This window comes from Galeopterus variegatus, unplaced genomic scaffold, assembly GCF_000696425.1.
Source record: "Galeopterus variegatus unplaced genomic scaffold, G_variegatus-3.0.2 Scaffold103, whole genome shotgun sequence".
Lineage (NCBI taxonomy): Eukaryota > Metazoa > Chordata > Mammalia > Dermoptera > Cynocephalidae > Galeopterus > Galeopterus variegatus.
Window position 1 is genome coordinate 125,706 of NW_007726214.1, and position 22,095 is coordinate 147,800.

Sequence of the window (22,095 nt, forward strand, 5' to 3'; positions counted from 1 at the left end):
GCTTCTTCCCTAGCAGTGGGAAGGGCCTCGGAAGCATGAGCTTAGACCAGGGTGTTGACCTCTAGGTTGCCCACTCCCCAATCTCCCACTTTTTATTCCTCAACCCTAGAGAGGCCTGCGGTTGCCATAGCTGCCTCTGCCTGGGCACAGTGCCTGCATTGCTCCCAGGGTGCTGTGGGGGTCTGCAAGGGAGGGGGAGGCAGACGTGGTGCCCTCTTCCTCCTCCCAGTGACAAGGAGTCACTATTTATAATTTTAAGGCTTCAGTGTCTAATTATAGCTGAGAAGGAGTTAGCAAGAGGAGGGCCAGGAGGTGTCACCTACCGAATGTCCCAGACCCAGTCAGGAGAGAGGAGGAAGGGCTGAGTGAGAAGACTGGGAGGGGGAGCTGGAGTGTCCTGTCCTTACCTGGGGTCATGCTTGCAGGCCTCACACCAGCCAGTTTGGGACAGTTGGAGAGGGACTGGCATTGAGTGACAGTGACATCTGGCTGGGACTGGGAAGTGCTGGAGAGAGAGTTCTCTCCCCCACCCCAAAGGGTCTTCTGGGGATAGACCAGGAGAGGAGCCTGCCCACAGTAAGGGTGGAGGGAACTTGGCCCATTCCCCCACTTCTTTCTGTCTCCTCTTTCAGGGCCAGCATATGGGTGAGGGGGCACCCCCTGGGGCCTGAGCTGCCCCACCCAGGATGCCCCGTGCTCCCCATCTCATGCCCTTGCTGCTGCTGCTCCTGCTGCTGCTGTCACTTCCCCATAGCCAGGCCACCTTTCCTGAGGACCCCCTTCCTCTGTTTATCTCTGACCTGCAAGGTGAGTGCCCTGGTACCTACCTAGCCCCTTCTCTGTGAGCAATTACAGACTGAGACTCCCTCTTGGAGGTAGGTTGTAGGAAAGCTCCCAGCATCAAAGAAGCGAAGAGCCTGACCAGCAAAGGGGAACAGTTTCTTCACTTAGAGGAAGGTCATTTTGTGGTTAAGAACATGGACTCTCAGCCAGACCAAACCTTACCAGGTTTGAATTCCTGCTACACTGCTCAATAGCTGTGTGACCTTGGTTAGGTTATTTAACCTCTCCTTGCCTCAGTCTCCTCATCTGCAAAATGAAGATAATAATAGTGTTTTACCTCATGGAGTTATTTAGGGATTAAATGAGTGTAAAGTGCTGAGAGCACTGTCTGGTACAACATAAATGCTTTATATGTGTTTGCTCTTATTCTTAGCTACAAAATGAAGGCCTGGGACTAGTTCATTGGTTTCCAACACCTCTTACCTCCCTCTCTACCACTTGTACCACCAATAAAGCTAGGACCCACCATGGTGGAAACCACAAGCCAAATTTTTCTAAGAACCTTTATCTATTTGCAGTTCCTGTTACATATGTAGGATTTAGAGTAATTTTAAGGATGAAAGAACTGTAGTTGGGCTATTGGAAGTAATAGTTGGAGGATAAATAAGAATAGCAAACACTTACATGTGCCAGACACAGTTCTAAGCACTTTGTGAATGCTAAATAACCTGCCCTTGAACTCTGGGCTCCCTTTGAAAGCTGATGACTGGTTTCCATGATCAGGTCAGGTATTTGGTCAGAGGAGGCAGAAACCTTGGAGGGCTGAGGTGGCCCGTGAAGAGCCTTGCCGGGGGAGGAGGATGCAGAGAGAGGGCTAGGAGGAAGTGAGTAAATGCCCCAGAGGAGACAGTATACAAGGGTTTGTGTGGGAATTGCAAGTGTACAGGGGCTTGTATGGGAATTGCTAGCCCTAAGGCAGTTCCAAGTAGGAACTGAGGTCAGTTCTGGGGTCAGTCTGGTGCCTGCCACTTCCAAGCTAAATGGGTTTATTCAAATTCCTTAATGGCTTGGAGCCTTAGGCTCTTCATCTGCAAAATGGGGCCAATGTTAGTGATGACTTCACAGGGATGATGTATTACATGAGACAGTGCATCTAATTCTAAAGTACTAACACTGCTCCGCAGAGATTAAGTGCTCAGTGTTACTGGTGTTATTTTTATTAATATCTTTTGGGCACCTCTCTCCTCACATGTACACTCTGTCCATGGCTGGGTTTCATCTGGTTGGTAAGGGTGTTGGGGAAGTGTGTGGTGTCCTGGCTAGCCCTTAGCACCCTACCTCTTTGTGTCTACTAGGTGTTTCCCCATTATCCTGGTTCCGGGGCCTGGAGGATGATGCTGTGGCTGCAGAACTTGGACTGGACTTTCAGAGATTCCTGACCTTGAACCGGACCCTGCTAGTGGCTGCCCGGTAAACTGACCATGGCACAGTTGTGGGACAGACATGCATGCCCCTGGGCAGACATGGGACCTGCACGGGCACTGCAGCATCTTGCAGGGGATACGTGCAGGTGCACAAGCCATGGGACATGGACATTCTTTGACCCAGAGCATAAATGCCAAGGCATGGAGTAAGGGGAGGTTGGGGGAGGAGGCAGGAGGTCTGCACTGTTTGTCCCTGAGCAACTGACCATGGGTAAGGTGGAAGCTAAGGAGCTCAGGTGGGGTGCCTTGGCTTGGCTCTGATCCCTCCTTACCTACCCCTTCAGGGATCACGTTTTCTCCTTTGATCTTCAAGCCCAAGAAGAAGGGGAGGGGCTGGTGCCCAACAAGGTGAGGGGCTGTGTGGGAGGAGGTACAGGCATGGGGATGAGGCTGGGAAAGCTCTAATAGGATCAAACGGGTGGGAGGAAGCATCCAAAAGGAGCCACAGTGTGAGAAGGAGTCCAGGTTGCCACATGATTTTCCCTCTTCTCCCTTCAGTATCTAACATGGAAGAGCCAAGACGTGGAGAACTGTGCTGTACGGGGAAAGCTGACGGTGAGGAGTGGAATGAGAATTTGGAGGGAAGGAGAGGATTGCCCACCTCCAGGCTTTGTCCAAGTTGTCCTCTACCATGCCCAATTTCCTACCCATTCCCATCCCATGCCACAGAGGAAAATGGGAAAAAAAGAAAATTAATGATTTTTAGTTTCCTTTACATGCCTCACAAAAAAGAAAAGTGAGGTTAGCTAATAGCTTAGCTGGGACTTTATCCCTCATTGCTCAGACTGGCTCAAGAGTACTAGGCTTAATTCCTGTGACCCCCCTAGTCCCAGTCTTAGTCCCTGTCACTGACTTAGAATTTTGGGTTCTCTAGGACGAGTGCTACAACTACATTCGTGTTCTCGTTCCCTGGGACTCCCAGACGCTCCTTGCCTGTGGGACGAACTCATTCAGCCCTGTGTGCCGCAGCTATGGGGTACAAAGGAGAGGGTGGGGGTCAGGATGGGAGTTGGGGGAAGAACCAAGATGGGTAATCACTTTGATGGGAAGAGACCAGGAACTGGGGTCAGGGAATGGGAGTGCCCAGAGTGCAGAGGTCTGGAAGGGGTCAGGGAAGGATGCAAGGGGACATGAGGGAGTGGGCTATGGAGCCAGACTCCAAGACGCCAAAGGTTCCAGGAAACTGCTCCCTCTGCCCCCAGATAACTTCGCTGCAGCAGGAGGGTGAGGAGCTGAGTGGGAAGGCTCGATGCCCCTTTGATGCCACCCAGTCCAACGTGGCCATCTTTGCAGGTGTGCACCTAGGCATGTGAGAAATGGCTGGAGGGAGCTCCCACCTAAGTTCCTCTCCCAGCATGGTCTTTCCCCCATGCCGCTGAGTGGAGGGTTGAGGTAGGGACCAGGGCCAGAACTAGGCAGGGTGTGGAAGGCCCAAGAAGAGGTAGGATACAGATCCCTGAGCCCTCCCCTGACCCCACGCTATGCATCCCTCCAGAGGGCAGCCTGTACTCAGCCACAGCTGCGGATTTCCAGGCTAGTGATGCTGTAGTTTACAGAAGCCTTGGGCCCCAGCCCCCACTCCGCTCCGCCAAGTACGACTCCAAGTGGCTCAGAGGTCAGGGTGGGCCTGGGGGAGGGAAACCATTCTTGGGGAGGAGGTGCAGAGGGAGGACTGTGGAGAGGGGCAGGCAGATGGTGTGGTAATGTGTATGTACCCAATGGGGAGAGATGGGGTGGGACCAGGAGTTTCTGAGCAGGTTTAGATGATACTCTTCCATATCCTTTCTCGTCACTCTCCACCTTAGAGCCACACTTTGTCCATGCCTTGGAACATGGAGACCATGTCTACTTCTTCTTCCGAGAGGTCTCTGTGGAGGATGCCCGGCTGGGGAGGGTAAGGAGGTGGGCACCAGGGGTAGGTAGCTGGAGGGTTCTGCTGGATCCTGAGGAGCCAGTCTGAGTCAGAGAAGAGCTCCTGACTGTAACCTGCACAATATAATCCCCTGGCCTCTGAGCCCCCAACTTGGAATAGCCGCCCCCGCTCTGCCTCCACATCCTGCTGTGTCCCTCATCCTTGGCCCAAATTGACCTACCACAACATACCTTTTGTTTGCTGTGACCCTAACATTTGTCTCCTGGTGCTTTTAACTTACCATGTGCCTTTCACTCAGCTGGCCCTGTAGCTCTCTCACTGTCCTCTTCCCCCCTTGCTTCCCCCAGGTACAGTTCTCCCGAGTAGCCCGTGTATGTAAACGTGACATGGGTGGCTCACCTCGGGCCTTGGACCGCCATTGGACATCCTTCCTGAAGCTGCGGCTCAACTGCTCTGTTCCTGGGGACTCTACCTTCTATTTTGACGTCTTACAGGCCTTGACTGGGCCTGTGAACCTGCATGGCCACTCTGCTCTCTTTGGGGTCTTCACCACTCAGACCAATAGGTTGGTACTAGGCTGATCAGTATGGCTCGATCTGTCCCCTGCCCTACCAGCATCCAAACTCCCCTCTCAAAGCCTACTGATGGCGGCGGTGATGGGAATCTCCAAGCAAAGTCAGTTTGCTGTCTGCCTACCTTTTTTCTCCTAGCGTGGCACCCAGTGGCTGCCCTATCCCCTCAGTCTCTACCTCCTAACGTGGTGCATGAAGGGTAGCTACCACTTCTTACCTGGGAGGAGCCATGCAGTCTCTTTCAACACATATTCCACATCTTTCTGGATCCCCCAGCATCCCTGGCTCTGCAGTCTGTGCCTTCTACCTTGATGATATTGAGCATGGATTTGAGGGCAAGTTCAAGGAGCAGAGGAGTCTGGATGGGGCTTGGACTTCTGTATCTGAGGACAGGGTCCCTTCACCCAGGTACCCAGGATGGAGGTGGCTTTTGTGGGGGCAGAAGCAAGCAGTGTCTTCTTCTAAGATGGGATTGTGAGGAGGGGGTCAGGTGTCTGAGGCTGGGGAGGGAGTTACAGTGAGTTAGCAGTGGGACTGAAGAGCTGCAACAGGGAAGGGAAGCAGTGTGTGGAGGGGGAGCAACGGTTACTAATCATTTTGGGAGCCGTGGGGGACAGAGCTGAACTAAGGCCAGGCTTCTTGTACCCACCAGGCCAGGATCCTGTGCAGGAATAGGTGGAGCTGCCTTGTTCTCCTCTTCTCGAGACCTCCCTGATGATGTCCTGACTTTCATAAAGGCTCACCCATTGCTGGACCCTGCCGTGCCACCTGCCACCCATCAGCCTCTCCTCACTCTCACTAGCAGGTATTGGGCTAAAAATACTGACCTCGGGGCCGGCCTGTAGCTCACTCAGGAGAGTGTGGTGCTGATAACACCAAGGCCACGGGTTCGGATCCTATATAGGGGATTGGGCCAGTTAGCTCACTTGGGAGAGCGACAACACCAAGCCAACGGTTAAGGTCCCCTTACTGGTCATCTTTTAAAAAAAACCTTAATTGGGCCGGCCCGTGGCTCACTCAGGAGAGTGTGGTGCTGATAACACCAAGGCCATGGGTTCAGATCCCTATGTAGGGATTGGGCCAGTTAGCTCACTTGGGAGAGCGACAACACCAAGCCAACGGTTAAGGTCCCCTTACTGGTCATCTTTTAAAAAAAACCTTAATTGGGCCGGCCCGTGGCTCACTCAGGAGAGTGTGGTGCTGATAACACCAAGGCCATGGGTTCAGATCCCTATGTAGGGATTGGGCCAGTTAGCTCACTTGGGAGAGCGACAACACCAAGCCAACGGTTAAGGTCCCCTTACTGGTCATCTTTTAAAAAACACTGACCTCCACCCTTCTTCCTCTACCACTCTTCACTTTCTCTGACCCCACAAAGTAAATCACATTGGTGGGAGGAAGAACTCATGAAAGTAGAAGGGAGAGAGCTAAGAAGGGAACTCTGGGGTGTGAGAGAAGGGGGCAGGAGTGGGCACCAGGAAACCTGGGCTCTCCTTGAAATGCTCAGGCCTCCACTAGACAGGATATCCTGACCTGAGGCCTATTCCTCCAGGGCCCTACTGACCCAGGTTGCTGTGGATGGCATGGCTGGTCCCCACGGTAATACCACCGTCCTATTCCTTGGCTCCAATGATGGGACAGTGCTGAAGGTGCTGCCCCCAGGGGGGCGATCTGGGGGAACTGAGCCCATCCTACTGGAAGAGATTGATGCCTACAGCCCCTCCCGGTGGGTGAGGCCTTCGGAGGGCAGGCCTCCTGCAGGGCAGGGATGGGATGGGAGGTGGTAGATGGGGATGTGGAAATGGGCTGAGAACTCCAAGACTGGCTTTTGCAGGGCAGAAGCTTTTTGGTAGAGACAAGGGCTTGGCGAGAAGACTGGACAGTGTGGTGGGGCAGAGTGATTCCATGGGTTGTGCTCAATTGTTTGTGTGCCTTCCCACCTTCTGTTCTTCAACTTGCCCAGGGAAAAGGTAGCCTCACCTGCCCTATCTCTGATTCCTTGTGGCCTCACTCTAGGTGCAGTGGGAAGCGGGCAGCCCAAACTGCACGACGGATCATAGGGCTGGAGCTGGACACTGAGGGTCATAGGCTCTTTGTGGCTTTTCCTGGCTGTATCGTCTACCTCCCTCTCAGCCATTGCACCCGTCATGGGGCCTGTCAGAGGTGAGGGGCCTGAGGGCCAGGTCCTGCCTGGGCAAGCTTCCTGGGCCAGCAGGAGTACAGAAACACAGATCTTGGGGGTGGCAGGAAAATGTAGGGGATGGTTAGGATGGGGGGGCTACCTCAAGCATTCTGAAGGTGGGCAGCAGCCAGGGTCTGGAGTGGAGACTGGGGTGGATGGGATGAGAATATGGGGCTGGGAGCCTCCTGTAAGCCAGGATGTGAGTAGAAGAGGCAGAAGAATGGAATGTGACTGGAGTTGGGGTGTCCCAGCTGCACATGACTGTTTTCCCTAGGAGCTGTCTGGCTTCTCAGGACCCATACTGTGGATGGCATAGCTCCAGAGGCTGTGTGGATATCAGGGGACCTAGTGGGTAAGTGAGGAACCCCTGGATCTCCTGAGGATAAAATTCCCCACCACTAAGACAGGAAGCTGAAGGGCAGGGTAGGAAATGGGGACAAGGTATAGAACTGCACTGAGCCACCTCCTTTTCCTCCTAGGACTGATGTGGATAGGGCTGGGGACCAGGAATCCATGGAACATGGTAACTGCCAAGGTAAGCAGAAGGGGCAGCTGCAGCTGCAGCCGGGCTACACATGTTTCTGATGGCCACAAACAAAACACCATTCCAGGCATGAGCTTTTGTCTTTTTCTCCTTCTGAAGCACAGTCACCTCCATCAGTTCTTCATGAAGCTTCCCCTTGCCCCCATCTTCACCCCGTCTCTCTCCCTTCTTTACAGATGGAGCTACCGGGAGTCAGTCTGGCCCCGGGGATCCTGCTTATGGTGAGTCCTCTTGTCCCAACCTCACCTTCCCTTGTTTAGCCCACACACCCAAGTGTGTGCCCCATGGCTGCAACAGGCCAGCACCTTGAACACCCTGAGAGTCTCAGAAAAGGGTCAGCATCCTCCAAATACCCATCATATAGCTCAGTGCTTGGCACACAGTAGGGTGCTTAATAAATAATCTTTGAACATATAAATGAAAGAATGTCCTGCATGGTGAGCCCTTCCCCATGTCCAGAGGGAAGTAGAGGCCAGAGTTCTAGACTCAAGTTCCAAAGAAGGGAGGGGGAGGACCCCTGGATGGGTATCAGGGGTGGAGACCAGGAGCCTCACTGGCTCTGACCTGGTCTCTGTCACCAGTGCTTCTGGGTCCTGGCCCTTCCCTTGAGATCCCCAGTCCCCCCAGTGATGCCCGCCCCCGGCCCCAGTCTTCCACTCTTGGAGCTCACACTCAGGGTAAGGGGGCTACCTGGGAGGGACAGGAGTGAAGTGTGGGGCTGCTGATTCTTGGAGAATTCTAAGCCCCTCACTGACCGTGTTTGGTGCTCACTAACGCCTGTTTGCAGCCTCCTCTCCCCAGAGCTGGGCATCCCCACCTGGCCTCTTTCTGCACTGGCAGTTTGGCAGTTGCTCTTGGCATGGCTACAGGGATCAGAACTGGGATGGGGACTCCCCAGGCCCAAGTTCTAGCCTGTGTGTGAGGGTTAGTGTGATGGGTTGTGTGTGTTGAGGGGTCAGGGCAGGTGCATCGTGAGGAAGGTCAAGGCTGTGTGGAGTGAAGCTGAATAACAGCAGGAGACCTGTCAAACCTCGGAACTTGCCATCGCGCGCCCTCTAGGCCCAGCGCCACGCCGCGCACCGCCTACCCTAGGCTGAGCCTCCCTCCTCCCTCTCGGTCGGCAGGCGTGCGCCGGGACTTCCCTGCAGCCTCGGCCTCCCGCTCCGTCCCCATCCCACTCCTCCTGGCCAGTGTGGCCGCAGCCTTCGCCCTGGGCGCCTCTGTCTCTGGCCTCCTGGTCTCCTGTGCTTGTCACCGCGCCCACCGACGTCGGAGCAAGGACATCGAGACCCCGGGGCTCCCGCGCCCTCTGTCCCTTCGCAGTTTGGCTCGGCTACACGGTGGGGGCCCAGAACCCGCGCCGCCGTCCAAGGACGGAGACACCGCGCAGCCGCCGCAGCTCTACACCACCTTCCTGCCTCCCCCCGAGGGCGTGCCCCCGCCGGAGCTGGCCTGCCTGCCCACCCCAGAGTCCACGCCCGAGCTGCCGGTCAAGCACCTGCGCGCCGCTGGGGGTCCCTGGGAGTGGAACCAGAACGGGAACAACGCCAAGGAGGGCCTGGGCCGCGTGCGGGGCGGGAACGCGGCGGGCGGTGCCGCGCCGCGCGTGCTGGTGAGGCCACCGCCGCCTGGCTGTCCCGGGCAGGCGGTGGAAGTCACCACCCTGGAGGAACTGCTGCGCTACCTGCACGGCCCGCAGCCACCCAGGAAGGGGGCCGAGCCCCCGGCCTCGACCCTTTTTACCTCGCGGGCGCTCCCGCCAGAGCCTGCCCCCAACCCCACCCTCTTTGCGGGCTCCAGCCTCCTCCCCCGGGAGTGTGCCCCGCCTCTGCGGCTGGATGTTCCTCCGGAGGGGAAGTGCGCGGCGCCCCCCGCTCGTCCTGCGCTGTCAGCCCCCGCTCCCCGGCTGGGCGCCCTCCGCTCGTCCTGCGCTGTCAGCCCCCGCTCCCCGGCTGGGCGTCGGGGGCAGCCGAAGGTTGCCCTTCTCCACCCATCGTGCACCCCCCGCCCTGCTCACTCGAATCCCCTCGGGAGGCCCCTCCAGGTACTCGGGGGGTCCCGGGAGACACCTGTACCTTGGCCGGCCCGAGGGGTACCGGGGCCGCGCCCTGAAGAGAGTGGACATCGAGAAGCCCCAGTTGTCCCCGAAGCCTCCCCTCGTCGGTCCCCCTTCCCACCCGGCTGTCCGTAACAGCAGCCATTTTAACTTTTAAAGGGAGCTGCTCCACAGCCTCAGATAGGGTCCTTGAGTCCCATGCGCCCAAAGGCCGTGAGCAAGGACACTTCTCCAAGAGCAGATCACCTCCCCCTCTCTTGTCCCGCACCTCCAGCCTTCCTGGACTCAGAGTCTCCCGGTGACCCTTCTCGCCTCGGGTTTATTTATTGACTGTCGACTGACTGGCCTTCTCCCTGTCCTCGAGAGAGGAGTGGGAGGTGAGAAGCTCGTCCCCTCAGTGAGCCAGCATTTCGGGGGAACTGGTAGACTCCCACTCCCCCCTTCCTTCCAGCCATGCTGCCTTAACTCGCCCCTCCGGGCTTCCTCTATAAACTGGGTCCCGGGCGGTCCGCACGGCGGATGGACGGACGGGGCTGGGGCCACACACGCGTTGTGTACAGAGTTCTCGGGCCTCCTGGGACTGGGACGTGCCTCCTCCTACTGTGTAGGAGCCCCCGCTTCCCAATACAGCTGTGTCCTCGAGCCGCTGCCTGACTTTTCTCGCGGTAGGGGAGGGGGAAGGGCGGGAATCGGTTGCTCTCGCTCTGGCTAACTGTGCCCCTAAATCTGCCTTCTGCCTTCATCTTGGCCTTGCGCTCTCTCCCGAGTAATTGGGATGGCTACAGTCCCACCGGGGTTAATCAGGAAAGGTTTCCTGAAGGAGGCAAGCGAAGAAATTGTGTGTGGAGATGAGCCAGGGCCCAGGAGACTCACGGTAGAGTTTAGTTGGGGTTGGGGAAGGCACTAGGAGAACCTTTTCGGATTGAGGGTAAGGGGACTTTTTCATGGCCTATTCTATGGGATGGGGTTGGGGGGCGGGGAGGAAATTTTTGGACAAATAAAGCGAAGCTGCAGCGTAAGTGATTGAAGTTTCACATCAGTAAGTCTTGTCCTAAAGAGAATTTGGCTGGAAGAGTTTGGGTCGCACGAGGTGTAGGCTGCAGCAAACAGCAAAGGATTCAGCCCTGTCGGAAGCAAAGGTTTGCCCAGCTAACTCCCATTCTGGTACCGGGAGGTGGCTAGAAAGCGTTGTCCATCGCACGCATGCGCAGCCTCCCCTCTAGGAGCCTCGCAGCCGCACCCTAACCCACGCGCCGGGATCAACTAACTTGTGGCTGTGGTGATGCTCCCTTGCTCTGGCTGGGACTGGCTGCAGATACCTGTCCGTTACCCCGGGGACCAATGAAAGAGACGAACAGGACCACCTGCCCCGCCTACCACTCTCCCGCTAAGGACGTTTAAGGCCTCCCGGCCGCAGTGGCTGATTTTGCGGCTCTACAAGTCGGGTTTTTTCTGTGGCTCGTGGTCTGGGTATCCGCCCAGTTCGGGGCCCTAGGCCACGCTCCCGCCGGCGCCGCCTGGAGGCCAGACCAAGCCCTGCAGCTACAGAAACCTCACCAGTCCGTCTCCCGGTTCGCTACCTAAATGTCCTCGGCGGAAAACTGCTGGGTACAATTTGGTGAAGAACCCTAAGATTGTTTCTGTACTACTTGTGACCGTGACAAGCCTAAGCCTCCGTTTCTAGAGGCTGAAGTACTATAAATGTGAAAACGCCTTTTGGGCGGCGCGGGGAGGGCAGCCGCCGGTACGGGGATCCGGGGATCCGAAACCTTAACCTTGGTGTTACCAACACCTTGCTCTAACCAACCGAGCTAACGTGCTCCCTTCTTTAAAGAGCACTTATATGGGCTGGCTAGTTAGCTCAGTTGGTTGGAGTTGCGGTGTTGATAACACCAAGGTCAAAGGTCCGGATCCCCATACCAGCCAGCTGCTCCCCTCCCACCCCTAAATTTAAACACAGAAAGGAAGCATGGTACCTTGTGAGATAGTGATTACTCCAAGCTCAGGTTTTGGCTATTCCTAATTTCGCAATCTGCTTTTACTAGGCAACCCGTTTCCCTTTGTATCCTTCATTTACAGATTTTACCCTCGCGGTTTTTTAATGTCCTCTGAACATTCTTCACATCTCAGTTAAGCTTGTTCGGTCAAATTTCGTTGTCCTTCAGAGTCTAATCTCTTCTTGCTTGAAGCTTGTTTCAGCAAGTTGGAGTGGTCTTTTAGGTCTCAATTTTCCCCTCACTGGATGCCTTACTTAAACCAAGATGCTTTGGGGCCATTGCTAGTTTCCTAGATAGTGGAGGAAAGCAAGGAAGGAGTGGAGAATCTTTCCAGTCATCTGACTTCATTATCCTCTTCAAACCAAGATGTTCAATCAAGGGCAAAGAAAAATTTCAAGTCTGCAGCCTTTCACAGTCCTCTGAGGGACAAACCTCACAAACTGAAGGTGGTCACAAGCAAAAGGGGTAAATGATCCTCAGGTTTAAATAGAGACCCTAAAGTGAAATACATACAATGGAAATTTAATCGTGTGACTCTTGGCAGGCAGCAGGAATTTACAGGTTAAAGTTCTGGTTGTAGTTTCATTGTAAAGGATGTTCATTTATTAGTATTTATGAGTATGTGACTTCTCTAGCCAAGAGTGTTTAAGCTGGATTCTCAGAGCTAGTAGAAACAACTATGTTTCAGTGAGAGAAACAGCCCTGAATTCTACCACTTGGTTGTTGGGTTTTTTTATGATGACCGGTAAGGGGATCATAACCCTCGACTTGGTGTTGTCAGCACCACGCTCTCCCAAGTGAGCAAACCAGCCATCCCTATATGGGATCCGAAACTGTGGCCTTGGTATTATCAGCACCACACTCTCCCAAGTCAGCCACGGGCCGGCCCTCTACCACTTGTTTTGTATGTGACCTTGGCAATTCAACTAACCTCTCCAAGCCTCAGTTTCTTTCTTTTTTTTTTTGGTGACTGGCAGTACTGGGATCAAACTCTGGGCCTTGGTGTTATCAGCACCACGCTGTAACCACCTGAGCTAACTGGTCAGTCCCTCAGTTTCTTTTGTAAGTAAGGAATGAAAAGAACATATGCCAAGAGGGATTTGTAAAGCACCATCTAAATATATAGGTATAAATTAGATGCTTTGTGGGAAACGGTTATTTGCCCAAAATAAAGTAGACTATTACCAAGTGTGCAGTTCATTAATACTCACGAAATACCTCTTCCTGACAGAGAATAGTGAATAATAAATTAAGGGGATGAATTCAAAGAAATTATTGCTAACAATAGAGGAATAAACATGACCTCAAGGAATCTGCTCATCGTCTTTTTTAAAAGTCAGAATATTAGCTCATACTTTGTCTTTAGAAAAACCAGAATGTGCCAACAGGAGGACAGAGTTCTCATCCTCAGGGATTTCTAAGCTGATTTTTCAGAGGCATCCTGGGAGGTTATGGAGAAACCAGGGCCCCAGCAGGCCGAGTCCATCAGCTTGTGTAAGGCTTTGGGGACCTGAAATACAGAAGGTTCCACAGTCACAAAGCTTGAAAAGCTGTTCAGCATCTTGGGATCTTTGGGGGCAAGTCACAGGGGCCTGAGCTATTACTGTCTCGCAGATTTGTGTCTCCTTGATGCCACCACCCCATGCTTGGGAACAACACCGGTATGAGTCACTATCTGCTACTTAATCCTGCAGCTGACCCTTCAGAATTGTTTACTCATAAGAATTTAAGGTTATATGTATGAGAGTAAGGTTCAAGTACATGAATTAAATATGAAGCCCATGAATCCAAAAGTTTCTACCTTTACCAGATGTGTTGGACAGGGTCCCAACAGGAAATAGATGAAGTGCTCAAAATAAGGGCTAACCAAAAAAAAAAAAAAAAGGAAGAGCTATTTTTAAAAGGTATGGGCAAGGGATAGGTCCATAATTGGAAACTAGTAACAAAGGGAGTTAGTGATTATTGGGACCTGGAGGGGGAGAATGCATTGAGAGGAGCAGCGACTTAATAAGGGATAAAGCTAGGCTGAGATTACCTCAAGGAAGGGAGCCTGGGAAGTTAGTTTTTTGATTTTAGTCTTTTCTCTCCCTCCAGTCTCCTGCCAGGGCTACCTATTGACTGAATCCAACTGGAAGCCAAACCACAGGGAGCCCACTGATGAAGTTCATATAGGGGAGCCTCCCAGGACAGAGAACAAGATGCAGAAGGGAGGAGAGTAATCTGGAAGGAAAGACAGACGACATCCAACATACCTAGAGATGAAGATCCCATTTATTCCCTCCAAGAGTGGTTATCTTTGACTCTCCTTGCTCAAGTATTGCTGGCCAGCAACTCTATGCAGATGCCCCCTGAATTAGTTTTGGAGCAAATTTTACTCTGAGGAGCTTGCAGGAAAGGCTGTTTGGAGAAGTTTCTTCTTCCCAGTTTCTTAAATGCAATCTGAGATGAATTAAGCTGTCCAAAGCCAAGTGAATAAGACAGTATTCTGGTTAAAGGGTAAACTACAGAGGAAAGAACACTAGTAACTCAATGTAGAAACTATAGTAGTAGAAAGGGGAACAATTTTTACAAGTTGTGTGACTAGGTAAAATAACAACCTGTTTTTGCAACTGTATAATGAGGATAATACCCACCTTGTAAGATATGTGCATGTACGCAAAGGGCCTAGCTCATTGCCAGACATGTAGCAAAAGCTTAAAGCATCATAACTATTATTATTTATAATTTTGGCCCTCTCCCAAACATCAATTTTCCTTACAATAATAACTCTTAAACTTTAGGACTGGGGAGCACAGTGCAGCCCCACACTTTTGCTCAGGGGTCCCTTATAGTCTTTATTTACTCTATTACCTATTAGATATCTTGCATAAACCCTACATAGATGTAGTTATCACTAGGTTGCTCCCAGTTCAACCTTCTCTTGTCTACCTATTGATCTCCTTGGAGTAGAGGGCTCTCTTTCACAGAAAATCTTAGGAAAGCTGTCCTAGTTTATGTTTTTTCCCATCATTTAAGAATATCACCCATCAGAGGGCCGGCCCGTGGCTCACTTGGGAGAGTGTAGTGCTGATAACCAAGGCCACAGGTTCGGATCCCATATAGGGATGGCCGGTTCACTCACCTGGGAGAGTGTGGTGTTGACAACACCAAGTCAAGGGTTAAGATCCCCTTACTGGTCATCGTTTAAAATATATATATATATATATATATATATATATATCTCACCCATCAGAAAATTCTTAGGTTCCCATTTCTTTTTTTTTCTTTTCTTTTTTTTTTTTTTTAAAAGATGACCGTTAAGGGGATCTTAACCCTTGACTTGGTGTTGTCAGCACCACGCTCACCCAGTGAGCGAACCAGCCATCCCTATATGGGATCCGAACCTGTGGCCTTGGTTATCAGCACTACACTCTCCCAAGTGAGCCACGGGTTCCCATTTCTCCAGTTCCTTGCAACCTTCCTATCTTCCTGATGATTTCTCTAAGCAAGATTTTAATTCAGCAAGACTTAGTTCTTTGCTTCTCAAGGTTCCTCAGTTTTTTGCTCTTTTTCCCTCAGCAAAGACTGTACTACATTTATGAGGCACCTGCCAGAAGTACCTTGTAATTAATATGTGCACAGTATTTGTTTACTATATACGTGAGTATTTACCAAAAACCAATTATCTACATGTAGCATAGTGCATGGTAGGTATTCAATTTCCTAGGTATTGACTTTGAGAGCTTGCTTGGAGATCGTAGTTGTTCTTTATATATCTTTGCCCTTGGTATCATTCTCATTTTTTAGATATTGTTGCCAGTGGAGCAGCTTTTGAGAACACTATAAACTAGATGGAGACATCCATCTAGCTAGCTAAACTGGTCTATTCAACACAGGCTATCATTGGGGATTGTGCTGCTACTAGACTGCTCCTCGTATTTACTTAATAAACGTGTGCTGAATTTGGACTGAGATAGCAGCAAATACCTTATTAACTAAGAATAGCTGAAAAGCCAGCAGAGAAAATCCACTCTTTCCAAGCCTTCCTGAACCTGATGTTTTTCTTTCTCCCTACATCTCAGCGTTGACTTTACTCCCACAAAAGGTACAGAATCATTTACGGCAGCTACTATTCTCCTCCCCTGGTTGTTTGCTTTCAAGGAAGGGTGTTGGGGATGAGAGAAGGCTGAAAAATGTACATTTAACAAGCCAGTCAAAAGTTCTCTCCATTCTATTTCAGTTCTTACCACAACTTCCTCTACCTGTCAAGAATACCAGGCTAAGAGAGGTAGCTGGACATAAGGAAAAGGCAGCGGGTGTGAATGGGTTAGATCTCTTCCACAATCTCTCCCCCAGTTAGCTCAGTTGGACAGGGAAAACTTGCTCTTGAGGTTTATCTGTAATTAAAGAGTAGATAAAAATTTTTGCCCAGAAGATAGAAAAAACTTCAATGACACCCTGAAATGGTAAGACTTTGATGTTTTATTAAGAAACATCCTTATTTTAAATGATAGTACAAAAACTGTATATATAATATAGATCTGTATAGGTATATAAACACATAAACGCTCATCCATACACACAAACTCACTCATCAGAATCAAACCCTATTTTATACTAAATAGAAAAAAAGAAGTATAAAGTATATTTAAATTTTCCTAAAAACATACTGTACATAAAGCTGTCAGATAACATGAAAAACTGAAGACATTGTAAGAATCTAGGCGCAGGGCCGGCCCGTGGCTCACTCAGGAGAGTGTGGTGCTGATAACACCAAGGCCAAGGGTTCAGATCCCTATGTAGGGATTGGGCCAGTTAGCTCACTTGGGAGAGCGACAACACCAAGCCAACGGTTAAGGTCCCCTTACTGGTCATCTTTTAAAAAAAACCTTAATTGGGCCGGCCCGTGGCTCACTCAGGAGAGTGTGGTGCTGATAACACCAAGGCCATGGGTTCAGATCCCTATGTAGGGATTGGGCCAGTTAGCTCACTTGGGAGAGCGACAACACCAAGCCAACGGTTAAGGTCCCCTTACTGGCTCCCACGCCCACTCCTGCTCCCAAAACACACAAATGGCCTTGGCAGAAGGAATACATGGGGCAAAGTCAGAGAAGAGAGTTGCTACTATTATTGTTGATAGAACAAGATGCCTGAAATCAACTGGGGAGCACAGGATATAGGGTGTGACCTCAATAAATTCTCAGAAACAAACCACCTCAGAATAAAGAAAATACGTGGTAGGAAATGAGGGGAGTGGAGAGAGAAAGGATGAGGTCCAAAGATTAGAAATGACCTACTAATCGGGCCGGCCCGGTGGCGCACTGGATAGTGCGCCGCTTGGGAAGCGCGGCGGTGCTCCCGCCCGAGGGTTCGGATCACACGCACCCAAAAAAAGCTAGTAGGGAAACTTGCCAGAATTTGAACCCAGATCTGCCAAAACTCCAAAGTCAGACCATAATTGTGTCTCCCAGTGTGTAAATATCTATCAAATACTTTGTGCACATGTGTGAACATGCCAAACTTTGAATGATTTAAGTATAACCTGTATTTTAATACTTAGGACAGCATCATAAAATTAATTTCTAAATGAATATTGAAATTTATCCAGTTTCTATGTTTAGCAATTGGTGTTAATTTACCTCTCATAAGTGCTAGAAAGGTTCTACAATACCTCCTCCAGCCCTTTTATACTATTCAAGCTTTTTATTAGCCCTAATGTTGATTGCCTTCCCAGGGCATCTACTAGTTTGAGTATAATTTGTCTAATTAAATTTAGTGCCTGGGAAAGACTCAATGAGATAAGAATGGGAAGACAGAAGCAGAAATAGTATGTGTGGGAGAAGTGGGGAAGCGGGGGATAGGGAATCATAATTTCCAGCCATTAACAAGCCAAATTGCTATTGTAGAGTCCAGGAATGTTACCCCACTCCCTAATCCTAGAAAGACTAAAAAATAAAAATTAAAATTAAAAAAGGGCAGCACCAGAGGCTCAAAGCTATTTAATTTTAATTCATATACTTCTTGCTCCTAGTCTCTTGTTAAATAAATTGGCATAGGAAATAGAGTACTAACTCAGAAAAAGGAAATATTCATCTCATAAAATGGAAATAGATAAGAGCCTACAGCACATACCGGTGGTCTTGACATGTATTCCATTCTAAAAGCTCCTTTTCAAGCCATCCAGAGATGGGTCTGCACAAGGAGTAGAGAACAGAAAGCCATTCTCCAATAAATTAGGACAAAAACTGATTCCCACTCAGTATTAAACTTCTAGGAAGAGTTCAATATATGCCTCAAATCTTCTAGCTCTGGAGATCCATAATGTTGTTAGGAGAAAGCTATACAAGCTTTCTCAAAATGATCATTTCTCAAAATGATGAGATTTCTTTTTTTTTTTTTCCTTTTTTGTCTTTTTTACTGACCGGTAACGGGATCGCGACCCTCGGTGTTGCGCCCGCACCGCGCTCAGCCAGTGAGCGGGAACCGGTCTCCACATGGGATCCGAACCCTCGGTGGGAGCGCCACCGCGCTCGCAAGCAGCGCACTCTCCAGTGAGCCACCGGGCCGGCCCAAAATGATGAGATTTCTAAAGTAGGAAAGTAGATGTATAGAATGTCTGTTCCTTCTGCCATGGCCCTTTATCTGAGCTTTCTTTTCTGTTAGAGGTGCAAGAGATTTTACAATTGCCACTCAAAATAGTTCCCATAGGAGTAGAAAGGAGACCTGCCCTGTGGAGGGACAGTTTCATCTCTCTTCTTGACACTGCTCTGAATCTTTCAGCATATATTATATGCTAAACAAGTTCCCTATAAAGCCAGGTATTGGCTCTCCCTAGGGCCTCACTCTTCGGGTTTCTCCTTACTTCCCTTACAGCACATGTCTCATAGAAGGGCCAAAGTAATGCTTTTTCTTCCTCAGCCCATTCAGTGAATCCAAAGAAAATCTCTCTATGTGTTTCCTGAAATAAAAAATATTTCTAGGTTGTACCAGGTACTTTATTTGCTTTTTTTGTTTGTTTGTTTTTGTTTTTTGGCAGCTGGTCAGTAAGGGGATCAGAACCCTTGACCTTGGTTTTATAACACTGCACTCTAACAGAGCAACCAGCCAGCCCTATACCAAGTACTTTAGAGGTGAACCTCAAAAAAACAAAAAGTGGGAAAATCTATATGTATATATAAACATACACACTAACATACACTCAGCAAAGGGGTATAAAAAAATACCCTGGCCTGGGCTAGCCGGTTAGCTCAGTTGGTTACAGCAGGGTGTTATAACACCAAGGTCAAGGGTTCGGATCCCAGTACTAGCTAGCTGCCAAAAAAAATAAAATAAGATAAATAAAATTACTTTTACCAAATACCCTGGTCATACAATACCTAACTTCAAGTGGACAGCCCTTTGGTAAATTCATTTTTTTACATTGATACAAAGAAAGAAAGTCATTTTGTATGACACAGATTTCTAACATTACTGAGCAGACACAAAAATTTTAATAATGCAATGGTAAGACTGAAGAAGGGGTAAAGGCAAAGTCAAAAATAACAATGCATATCTGACAGAGAAAAAGAACATCTTTTAAGGCACTGAGTTCAAAATATAGAAAACCTAAAGCCAAGTTCTCCCATATTTCAATTAAGAGACCTCAACTCTGGCATTACAATAAGAGATCCCACAGAAGTAGTGATGGGAAGGGAATGCACAGTTACACATTTATAATTAATTTCCCTGAACAGAAGTATTAAAATTTGTTTCTTTCTCTTTTTGTAGGGAAGGCTTAGTACCAAAATACAAATGCAGGGTCCAAAATTCCTGACATAATATTTATACTGCTAAAGCAGCTTTATTTTAACGAAGATAAATGTCCTAATCTCCAAGTGTCCCCTCAAGCACCAACTCTGATCCACTTGTCTTATTTGATTCTCAATAATGCAATCTTGCCAATAAGCCAGTTGGAATCCCCTAATCCAGATCTAAGTTACATTTTCCCCTTCCATGACTGATCCAAAAAGATATGTGAAAATCATGGAATGATATTTCCATTAATGCATTCAATATTTAATTTCTAACTACTTCATGGCATCCTGACCTACCATTTTCCTCAAGGCAATACAAATGGAGATCAAATCCTATTTCCCTTCTTTGGGATACTGAAAGTTCTATTCCAAGTAAACAAAAATAAATATCTTTTTCCTACCCACTTTTTTTTTTTTTTTTAAAGATGACCAGGTGAGGGGATCTTAACCCTTGACGTGGTGTTGTCAGCACCACACTCACCCAATGAGCTAACCGGCCATCCCTATATAGGGATCCGAACCCGTGGCCTTGGTGTTATCAGCACCACACTCTCCGAATGAGCCACAGGCCGGCCCCTATCCACCTCTTTTTTAAGACATTTCCCTTCTCTCCCTCCCTACCCCAGCCTCTCCTCCAACAAACCCTGTCTCAGAGACCCCATCATCAAAAATGACTTGGCCTGTATTAGAGGTTTTTTTGGGTGGGAATGATAACTTCTACAGAAATAATAATAATAATAAATAACTCCTAAACAGTTTCCAAATAAAGAGGGGAATCTATATACTCTGAAGGGAGCATTGGATGGACATTCCCTGTCCCCAATCGGTAGCTATCCCAGAGAGTGAGGTGGCTGGGCCTGAATATCTTCTGCAGAGCTAACTTCCACAGCCCCTTAACAGGGGGGAAAAAAGGAATTAAAGTCGACACATGGCACCAAGAGCATAAACAAAAGACATCTAAATGATACTTGGTCCTTTCTATCGTTAAGCTAAGGCTCTGAAATGCCACACGCAGCAGCCTATTGTAAGCACCTGATTCCCAAAGGGACGCAGAAAAAAGAAAAACATTGCAAACAGGAACAGGATGATTTGATAGAGGATACCACAATTTCATCCTCACCTTTACCGAAACTCTTCCACTGCATTTCCCTGTCATCCTCAACTACTAGAATAATTCCAATCATCTGGGAAGTGCTCAGTACTCAGATCCATTGAGAAACCTAGCTAAGGTTGCCAGTAGACAAGATTAATTTCAAAACTGGTATTTTTGCCTATAAACCTCTGACAGCCAATTCTGTTTATTAAATTTGGTTTGGCAGGTCACATTTTCAGTCTGTTTTGAGCCCAAAATGATTCTACACCTCTGCAAATTATTTCACTAATCAAAGTAAATAGAACCATGTTAACTGTCAAATTTTTTCCAAATTAAAAATGCATTTTTTAGGGCTGGCCCGTGACTCACTCGGGAGAGGGCGATGCTGATAACACCAAGTCTGCGGGTTCGGATCCTATATAGGGATGGCCGGTTAGCTCACTGGCTGAGTGTGGTGCTGACAACACCAAGCTAAGGGTTAAGATCCCATTACCGGTCATCTTTTAAAAAAAAAAAAAAAAAAAAAAATGCATGTTTTCCCCATGATCACTAACTAAAAAAACAATATTCTAAACAGTTATTCAAATGTTTATTTGGCACACCTCCCTCTGGTTTCCTCCTCTAATTTACAACAATGCAAACAAGCAAGCAAGCCTAGAATGATGAGGGCCCAATTTCAAAGGCAATAACCTCAGTAATGTAACCTTGCCACTATCTCTCTCTATCTACATTCCCTTTCTTTGGGGAAAACTCCGTGATGACATATAAAGAAAACCTAGCAATGAAACACGTTCCAAAAGTCTCTGGGCATAGGGAGTTGGCATAGTGGGAGAGAAGGGAGGAAGGTAAACAAGTATCTGACAAGAATCTTTGGTTCTTTATTTCAGGGCACTGATAGTTCTTATTCCCTCTGTCAACACACACTGAGCATGAAGTTCTGTACTAGGCCCAAGCTTAAAGAAAAAGAGCAATCTACTCATCCCCAATCAAATGGAAATAAAATTATACAACATCATCAACATTCATCTCCACCCCCCCACCCATTTTTTTGCACATAAGAGGATATCATGTAAGCTCCACAGAAAAGCACACATGTGGCCTGAATGCCACTTAGAAAATTCAACAAAGTTGATTAAAATCTATAAATTAAAGAGCTTGAGCTTGATATTATAAATAAATGTTTGGAAGCAAGTTGTTCTGACAACAGACTACCTTCGTGATTGTGATTTTATAAAATCCAGCCAGAGAAAAGTAGTATCTCAAGACCAGAGTTTCATAGTCCCACAAGCCTCTTTTTGGCCACTTTCTAGCTCTGTGGAAACACAGCCTGGAGGATTTTGGTTGTATATACACTTCTCTCACATAAACAAGTTTTCTTTCCAGTTTTTAAAAACTCTATCTCAGTTTCTTTTTTTTTTTTTTAAAGATGACCAGTAAGGGGCCGGCCCGGTGACGCACTGCTACAGTGCGCCGCTTGGGAAGCGCAGCAGGCGCTCCCACCGAGGGTTCGGATCCCACATACATACCGGTTCCCGCTCACTGGCTGAGCGAGGCGCGGGAGCAACGCCGAGGTTTGCAATCCCGTTGCCGGTCCCTGGTCCGGTACGGGGGCAACACTGAGGGTTGCGATCCGTTGCCGGACACGGAAAAAGACAAAAGACAAAAGACAAAAAAAAAATGTCTATAAGAAAAAGGTGTTATCAAGTTTATCCACTATATAGTGAATTTATTTAGAATTT

At 48.9% G+C, this 22,095-nt stretch overlaps 1 protein-coding gene and 1 long non-coding RNA gene across 4 annotated transcripts; one reads left to right on the plus strand and one right to left on the minus strand.

Annotated features, from left to right (window-relative positions):
- The first annotated feature begins 299 nt into the window (after positions 1-299).
- On the plus strand, positions 300-9,732 carry SEMA6C (sema domain, transmembrane domain (TM), and cytoplasmic domain, (semaphorin) 6C). 3 transcript variants are annotated; one of them, XM_008584342.1, is made up of 19 exons: positions 300-807; positions 2,139-2,253; positions 2,552-2,615; positions 2,766-2,822; positions 3,142-3,243; positions 3,470-3,560; positions 3,763-3,882; positions 4,073-4,161; positions 4,488-4,705; positions 4,989-5,120; positions 5,365-5,517; positions 6,265-6,438; positions 6,729-6,875; positions 7,169-7,246; positions 7,374-7,429; positions 7,615-7,659; positions 8,020-8,115; positions 8,563-9,301; positions 9,348-9,732. In XM_008584342.1, the coding sequence occupies exons 1-19, from the start codon at positions 687-689 to the stop codon at positions 9,649-9,651; spliced, it is 2,901 nt and encodes a 966-aa protein (XP_008582564.1). In that variant the 5' UTR covers positions 300-686; the 3' UTR covers positions 9,652-9,732. The 3 variants fall into 3 exon arrangements, with proteins under 3 accessions (XP_008582564.1, XP_008582573.1, XP_008582558.1); XM_008584351.1 differs by lacking the exon at positions 3,763-3,882; XM_008584336.1 differs by lacking the exon at positions 8,020-8,115 and having other exon boundaries at positions 301-807.
- Positions 9,733-12,803: 3,071 nt separating this feature from the next.
- LOC103600127 lies at positions 12,804-14,259 on the minus strand. The gene is made up of 2 exons (XR_551368.1): positions 13,744-14,259; positions 12,804-13,001 (listed from the first exon to the last, which is right to left on the minus strand). It is a non-coding gene; the product is annotated as an uncharacterized LOC103600127 (long non-coding RNA).
- Positions 14,260-22,095: the final 7,836 nt, after the last annotated feature.

Bases quoted from the DNA above. Each gene is read 5' to 3' on its own strand.
- SEMA6C (XM_008584342.1), top strand. From the start codon at position 687: ATGCCCCGTGCTCCCCATCTCATGCCCTTGCTGCTGCTGCTCCTGCTG. The intron at 4,162-4,487 runs GTAAGGAGGTGG...TGCTTCCCCCAG, and splicing joins AGGATGCCCGGCTGGGGAGG to GTACAGTTCTCCCGAGTAGC. The intron at 6,876-7,168 runs GTGAGGGGCCTG...TGTTTTCCCTAG, and splicing joins CGTCATGGGGCCTGTCAGAG to GAGCTGTCTGGCTTCTCAGG.